Genomic DNA, 8,663 nt, shown 5'->3' on the forward strand with positions numbered 1-8,663 from the left:
ATTTTCCCAGGAGAATGAGAATGGACTTTCCCGAAAATAAACTGTACTTTATGCTAAACATTCTTCAAAGGCTGCTCAACTAATTAGAACTACCATGATTGTGGGGAGGTTGGAATGTTGCAGGGCTTGAACCTAATTACAAAACTACCCAGGGCTAGATTTGCCCCCTTGGTAGCCAGCCATTTATTGTCATCTTTGTCAATGACTTACCACTTTTGTGACTAGTGGGTCTTTGGGAATGTACAAACAGACCCCTACCTTCTACCAACCCAAAACTAAGACATCTGAGGCTGTGCAGAGGGGATGTCACCCATCCACCTGATGTCCCTATTCAAAAAGTGTAATAATTTCTGACTTCCTCTGCTTTGTTACTATAAAGATTTCACAAGACTGTTATGTTGGAACTTGCTATTTAGGGTAACCTAAACCTGTGTTTCCAGGCCTGGTTGCTCATATTTAGCCCCCAAATAAACTCTCTCCTGTCCCCTTTAAGATGAGAGCTTGTGGGTTTTGTTCTGTTTGTTGTTATTTACACTAATATGGGGCATGAGCATTTGGGAATACGGGTTTTTTGTTTGTTTTGGTACAGGGTCTCACTGTGTATCTCTGGTTGGCCTCAAACTCATAGTCCACCCGACTTTGCCTCACAAGTGCTGGGGCTAAAAGTGTCCCTCACTATGTCCAGTTGGTTTGTACCTTAAATACCCACAGAGACTCATGTGCTTAAGGCTTGGTCCTCAATTTACAGTGCTGCTGGGAGGTAATAGAACTTTAAGTGGAGCCTACTAGGAGTGAGCGGGGCATGCCTTGAAGAGGTACTGGGACCTTGCCCCTTCCTGTCTCTCCTTGCTTCCTGGCCACCATAAAATGAACAGCTTCACTCCATCACATGCTCCCTGCCATGGTCTACCTCTCTATAGGATCAAAAAAAAGGGGTCAAGGCACAATGGCCCACACTTTTAATTCCAGAATTCAGGAGGCAGAGGCAGTCAGATCTCTGTGAGTTTGAGGCAAGCCTGATCTACATAATGAGTTCCAGGACAGCAAAGAATATGTAGAGAGACCCCATCTCAAAAACAAAAAAGGCAAGGGAGCCCACTGACTCAGCTGACTCTAACCATGAGTCAGCATTTCCTCTTTATAAATTGTTCATCTCAAATACATTGTCACAAGTGTTCCTTGTAAGGAACACTTACAAGGAGCCTAAAAACCAGGTCCTCTAATTTGCTGCATAGTTGCCATGACTGGCAAGTGAGTCAGGGACTGGGCAGCAAATGTGCGGCAGTAAGGACAAAAGACATAATAATGTCTGCCCTTGTAAGATTCATTGTCTGGCAAAAGGATAACAAGGCCAAGAAGGAAAAAAAATCAATGATTGTAAAAGACACCATGACCACAGCAACTCTTACAAAGAAAACATTTAATTGAGGTGGTGGCTTACAGTTTCAGAGGTTCAGTCCATTATCGTCATGACAGGGAGAGCATCACAGTATGCAGGCAGAGTGGTGCTGGAGCTGAAAGTGCTACATCTTGCAAGCAACAGGAAGTTGACTGAAAGCCACATGGGCGGAAGCTTGAACAAGAGAGACCTCAAAGCCCATCCCCATACACTTCCTCCAAGACCACACCTCTTAATAGTGTCACTCCGTTTGGGGGCCATTTTCTTTCAAACCACCACAGGGACATAACCCAGTATTAGAGCAAACGTTTAGGAAGCTTGAGGCTCTGAGCTTGAACTCCAAAGGAGGGGAAAGGTAGGATAAGGAGAGGTAAGCTCAAAGGTCACAAGTTTAAAGGCCAGAAAAAGCCTATAAAATGTGTGGATGAAAACTGAATAGAGAAGTCATGTAGATTATCTCTGGAAAGAATATTCCAGGGGGCTGAAGAGATGACTCAGTGGTTAAGAGCCCCACTGCTCTTCCAAAGGATCTAGGTTCAATTCCCAGGGCCCATGGGGCGCTTGCTAGTGTCTAATGCCCTCTTCTGCCCTTTTGGGTACCAGGTACACACATGATGCACAGACATGCAGGCAAAGCATGCCTACATATGAAATATTTTTAAGAAATATTCCAGAGGCAAGAAATATAAGGCTTGGAAAAATCACCATGTTTGGTGTTTCGAATTTCCTATACTCTTTACATCCTCATACCTTCACAAGTTCATTTAACTGAAGTACACAATCCGGGACATTTTCTTATGTTTGGAATATGTTTTGAAAAATAAAAACAAGAGAATTTGTTAGGAGGTTGGAAATGGAATGGGAAACAGGTTGAGGATGAGTGCAAATATTTTAGGCTGAACAATAAACTAAAAATATGTATATATCGACAGAAAACCCTACAGCAAGAAGGAAACACAGGAACTATTTTAGACATGATAAAGTTTACATCCAAAGATCAAGATGGTGATTTAATATGAGTCTGGAATTCAAGTGAGAAGTCTTATTATAAATGTAAAATTATGGGAGACTGAGGCAAATGAATAAATGGATCACTATGTGTTCGAGGCTTGCCTGGTCTACATAGCTAGTTCCAGGCCACCCAAAGCTACAGAATGAGACTGTCTCAATAAACAAACTACACACACAGAGAGAGACAGAAACAGAGACAGAGACAGAGACAGAGAGACAAAGACAAACAGAGAGAAAGAGACAGACAGACAGACAGACAGACAGACAGACAGAGAATTGAGCACCAGAGCATAATCACAGTACTTGGTGGACTGAGACAATAAAAATCAAGGTCTTGAGGGCTGAGCTGGAGAGATGGCTCAGTAGTTAAGAGAGCATACTGCGTTCCAGAGGACCCCAGTTCGGTTCCCAGAACCCAATTCAAGCAGTTCACAAACACCTTTAAATTCTTGGTCCAGGGGAATCTAGTGTCCTCTTCTATCCTTCAAAAGCACTTATACTGATATATGTACACACACACACACACACACACACACACACACACACACACACACACTGCACTGCACATATTGCATCAGGATCAATTATACTAGGACATACCCCTGTCACTCACCACCACCCCACTTCCATCAATGGATGTATATATTGGGTTTGGGGTTGTTTTGTTTGATTTTGTTTTTTGTTGTTGTTGTTGTTTTTGTGGGGGGTTTTTGATACAAGGTCTCATATAGCTCAGTCTGCCTCAAAGTCACTATTTTTGCAGTATACTTACTTCAAAGATATGTGTATGTGTGTGGGTATGGGGTGGAGGTTATGTGCCTGTGGGTGACTGCAGAGTGTTAAACAAACACACACAAGTCTTTATGGGCTGGAGAGAGGACTCAGTGGTTAAGAGCATGCCTTGTTCTTGCAGAGGACCTGGATTTAATTCATAGAACCCACATGGCAGTTCACAATCCAATGTCCTCTTCTGACTTCCCAGGGCACTGGGCACACACATTGTGTAGAAATACATTCTGGCAAAAGTTATATACATAAAACAAAAGAAATCTATCTTTTGGGGGTAGGTCAAGGCAGGGTTTCTCTGTAGCTTTGGAGCCTGTCCTGGAACTCACTCTGTAGATCAGGCTGGCCTTGAACTCACAGAGATCCCCTGCCTCTGCCTCCCAAGTGCAGGGATTAAAGGCGTGCACCACCACCACCTGCTAGAAATCTATCTTTAAAAAAATTCAGATGGGGATTGACTGAAGAAGAGTCTCAACATCCTCCTCTGGACTCTGCAAACACCTGCACACACATGTACATAACCCCCAGCCACACACGTGTATATATAAGTAAAAGAAAACTGAGAGTCTGAAATATATACTGCAAAGATAGCAAACGAGGCAAACTGAGGTATATGAGACCTTGTCTGTCTGGGTGGTTGGGTGGGCAGGTGGGTGGACTGGGGATGAAGTAAGTAGTATGTCCTTGTGTGACCCCGATGCAGTGGTGTGCTCTTGTGGGGGGCTGGTGCTGGGAAATCACTTGAGCTCAGAAGTTAAGGTGATTCTAGGCAAAAATGGCAATAACCTGTCTGAAAACAAGCCAAACACATATAATTGAGCATGCTTGGGATACAGAAGTCATTTAAAGACAAGATATTGACTTAGCTGGTTTATACAGAGGAAAGATGGAGGAGCATATATAACCAAGAGTTGTTTGTTTTGTTTTTAAACTTTTTTTTAAAGATTTCATTTTCCAGGCTTGGTCATGCATGCTTTTAGTCCCAGCACTTGTTAGGCAGTGGCAGGCAGATCTCTGTGAGTTCCAGGCCAGCCTGGTCTACAGAGTGAGTTCCAGGACAGGCTCCAAAGAATACAGAGAAACCCTGTCTCGAAAAACCAAAAAAAAAAAAAAATATTTATTATGTATACAGTGTTCTACCGTGTTTGCCTGCACACTAGAATAGGACACCAGATCCCATTATAGATGGTTGTGAGCCACCATGCAGTTGCCGGGAATTGAACTTATGACCTCTTGAAGAACAGCCAGTTGTCTTAACCTCTGAACCATCTATCCAGCCCTGTTTTGGTTTTTTAAGACAGGGTCTTGATATACAGCCCAGGTTAGCTTCAAATTCACAAGCCTCCTGCCTCAATTTCCCAAATGCTCAAATGATAGTAAGCTACCACATTTAGCCGAGAGGTTTTTTGTTTTTTGTTTTTGTTTTTGTTTTTTTTTTGTTTTGTTTTAAACAAAGCCCAGGTTCTTGTATACTGGGATCTAGTTGCCAAGGAAAATTTACTAGGACAAGGGAAGAATTTAAGAGCACTATATTTTAGAGGATTAGAAGAAGCTGGTACACAAACAGAATACCCACAGGCTCAAGAGAAGAGAAAAATGGGCACACACAGAAGGGTAGATATGATGTGGGTGACATTTGGTTGTTTCTCTTGCTTGCTTCAGCTTTGTCATCAAAACAGGGTAAGTCTACAGTGCAAAGAAGAACACGCACCACAGCCTTGAGATAACCAATGCAAGTTCCAGAAGCCACTTAGAAGCTAGGGTAGTGGTCAAAGGAAGAAAGTCTCCAGTAAACCCAGCACAAGACAAGGAGCAAAGACAGGAGTGAGCTATGTGTTCGGGCAAACAGCTTAATTTGAGGGTTTGTGCCTCCATAGAAGCACAACTTGCTTTTGTGCTAGTACTGGGCCTTGAATGCCAGGCCCAGGAACCTAGAGTTTATGTTTCTACGTTCGGGTTCTACCGTGTTGTGGGACAGTACCCTACATTCCATTCTATCTTGTTGCCAGGCAGTGCGTTCCAGCGCTACTGTCTTCTCCAGCCCCGCCTGTGTACATGAGCACCAATGACCTTCATCAGGAAGTTGAGGATCTCCTTTTTTTATAGGCGGATATGCAAAAAGACCCGTCAGGGCTACAGGAAGCTGTTGACGTACCTCAGAGGGCTCTGGAAAACTTTTAAGACACATTTTAAGCCCCAGGAGGAAGAGCAGGCACTCTCCACAGCTGACTGCATTTTTCACAAAGAAAAAATTGAGGAACTTGGCAAAACGCTGAAGAATATACATCTATCCCTTGAAAAAAGAGCTATGGCTGCCCAGAAAATTGGACTACTGGCCTTCACAGGTACTGCTTCGCCACTGTGCTAATGTAGCTGCTTCATAATCTTCTGCTTGTTATAACACTGCAGTTTAGAAAGTATGATGATTGATGATGATGATTGATGATGATTGATGATGATGATGATGATGATGATGATGCCCTGGCTGTCCTGGAACTCTGTAAACCAGGCTTAGATTCTGTTTCAATATCAACCCAAGATCTTTCAAGTTCAATCTCAGATTCCAACGAGGTACTTACTAAAAGGACATGGGATAAAGTGTACTTTGGTGGAGATTCTAACCACTAGAGCTCTGTTCATGGACTTCTCTAACTTGTGTTACCCTGGACCTATAGTGCTGAGAGTAGTCCATTTGATGTTAAAGTTTTAGTAGAAGCCAGGATGGAAGCCTTTTCCCTTGCTTCTCACCTGTATAGCTAACACTAACACCAAACTAAAGCATTCTGGTCCTCTTATAATTAGTTAGTTGGCTCTTCCTCCAGAAAGTGAACATCTAGGAAGCTGAGCCTGCCTCATTTGATGCCCAGCACAAATACTTCCTTCATAGGGCTGGGGTGTATCTGAGGTTCCTGACTCTCTAGTTTTGACCATTCAGTGGATATGGATAAGGACTCCTACATAGTCCCTCATGGATATCATTCTTTGAAGATTTGACCCCTCAAATTACACCTAAGGAGTTATTTTCCCACCTAAATAAAATTAAAGCAGACTTTCTAGCCATATACTTTTTTTATTTTGAGGAAGGTTCTCATGTAGTCCAGGCTGGCCTCTAAATCTGTATAGTCTAGGATGACCTTACACTTCTTCTGATCTTTTTGCCTCTATCTGGGATTATAGCTGGTCCTGGACATTGAATCCGAAGTCTCATGCATGCTAGGCAAGCACTCTGGCAATGGAGCTATACTCCCAGCCGCAGAACATATCATTTTATTAGAAGATGATCATAAGGATTAAATAAAACTATATATATATTTTTAAATTCATTGGAGATAAGTGAATGGGTTGGACTTGGTAGTCATTAGGCAGTGTGATCTTGCCTTTTGCCGGTATACTTATTAGCTTTCTTGGTAACTATTTTTGTTTGTTGTTTACTTGTTTTGTTCTGGCTTTTTAGACAAACTTTCTCTGTTATGTAGCTCTGGCTGTCCTGGAACTTTATGTAGCTAGGCTGTCTTTGAACTCATAGAGATCTATCTGCTTCTACTTCCTGAGTGCTGAGATTAAAGGTAAGTGCCACCATGCCCAGGTCTACATATGTATTTTAGGAGTAAAAGTTCTTATTAATTTTTTTCAAAGACATTTCTTTATGTGATGGTGCTTTTTCTTATTTGAGGAAGGGTTTTGAGACAGACTCTTATTTTGTAGCCCTAGCTGACTTGAAATCACTGTGTAGATCAGGCTATACTCAGACCTGCACAGACTTCCCTGCTTCTGCCTCCAAACTGGGATTACAGACGTGTAATTGTCTGTGTGATTACAGATGCATACACCATGCCTGACTATGTGTAATACACTTTATAAACTATAAAAATAAAATATTTTGTGCTTACATTCTTCATCAAAACTCTATCACAAAGCCAGGCATGGTAGTGCATGCCTTTAATCCTAGCACTTGGGAGGCAGAGGCAAGGGATCTCTGAGTTTAAAGCCAGCCTATTCTGCAGAGTGACTTCCAGGAAGGCCAGGGCTACACAGAGAAACCTTGTCTCAGAGAGGGGGGGTTTCAAAACAATGTACAAGAACATCTCAGCAATTAATGACTCTCACTTTTCTACCACAAGGCAGCTGAGGCTTCCTGACTCAGGCTCTGCATTTCCTCTGCTCTGACAGTCTCAGATCCACAGACTTTCATCCAGTACAAAGACAGACATTTTCTAAGCAAACACATCCAGATCCTACCACTTGGATACATTCACACCCCAGTCCATGTAACTGAACCCAGGGAGGAGCCCTGGCAGTGGCCTTCCCAGGCTGCCCAAATGCCTCCTCACCAGGTTCTGTTTCCACAGTGACACAGAAAAGGAAAAGTTAACACATCTAAACTGTCGCCGACAGTTACCAGAATATGAACCTGGGTCTGGGGGTATAGTGAGGCCCTGAATTCAATCCCCAGAACCAAAGCAAACAAAATGACAGAGGAAATGGAGGCTGAGCAGATAGCTCACTCAGTGAAATGCTTACTTTGTAAACACGAGGACATGAGTTTGAGTCGTAGCACCCACATAAAAAGCTGGATGTAATCTTCGAACTGGAGAGATGGATGGACTAGCCAGTCAATCAGGCTAGTCTGTTTGTAGAGTTCCAGGCCAGAGAGACCTAATCACAAAAATGTTAAAGGTATATAGCCCAGCATGGTAGCTCAGTCCAACAAGGAGGCAGAGATAGGAAAATCTCTTGAATTGGAGGCCAGTCTGATCTACAAAGTGAGTTCTAGGACAGCCAGGGCTACAGATAAACACTGTCTCAGAAAACCAAAATAACAACCATTCAAAAGTGGATGATGTCTGAGGCTGTTTCCCAACCTCCTCAAGCATGCCCATACACACACACATACATAGGCACACAAACACACACACACCTGTCCCAACACACACAAAGAGTAATGCACAGGGGCCTCTGAAATCTTACCAGCTAGCTCCATTCGCTACAGCTACATACTTCTGCAAGTGGAAATGCTTGTCTTGCAGGAGGCGTGGTTGCTGCAAACTTCGCCAGCGAGTACATGAAAGAAGTCGCTTTCATAATGCAGACTGAAAAGGTGATGTCACCAAAGACAAAGATCCTGCTGCTCCAGAGTGTGGCATGTTGGTGCTACTTAAACCCGGCCAGCCAGAAGAGAGCCAGACAACTGCAGTTTATTCCTATTTTCATTACTTTCTTTGATACTCCCTTCCACTCCACCATCAAGAGTGAAGTCAACAGCCATCGCCTGGTTCAGTTTTGGACATGCTATGCCCTCTCTTCCATGACCTGTAACAACTTATCCATCATAAGGGAGCTGAGATCCTATGGCACTCTAAAATACCACCTGCAGATATTGGCTATGGAGAACTGGGTTGGGTGGTCTGAAAATTTTGCCGAGGTCTTATATTTCCTACTAGGTTTTCACAGAAATTAATTTTTTTCA

At 43.0% G+C, this 8,663-nt stretch overlaps 1 protein-coding gene across 1 annotated transcript; it reads left to right on the forward strand.

The window, feature by feature from the left end:
* The first annotated feature begins 5,261 nt into the window (after positions 1–5,261).
* Positions 5,262–8,663, forward strand: Armh2 (armadillo like helical domain containing 2). Its single transcript, XM_027409577.2, has 2 exons — positions 5,262–5,541; positions 8,224–8,663. Exons 1-2 carry the CDS (start codon positions 5,262–5,264, stop codon positions 8,652–8,654), a joined length of 711 nt encoding a protein of 236 aa, XP_027265378.1. The 3' UTR covers positions 8,655–8,663.

Source organism: Cricetulus griseus, chromosome 3 (assembly GCF_003668045.3).
Source record: "Cricetulus griseus strain 17A/GY chromosome 3, alternate assembly CriGri-PICRH-1.0, whole genome shotgun sequence".
NCBI classification, from domain to species: Eukaryota; Metazoa; Chordata; class Mammalia; order Rodentia; family Cricetidae; genus Cricetulus; species Cricetulus griseus.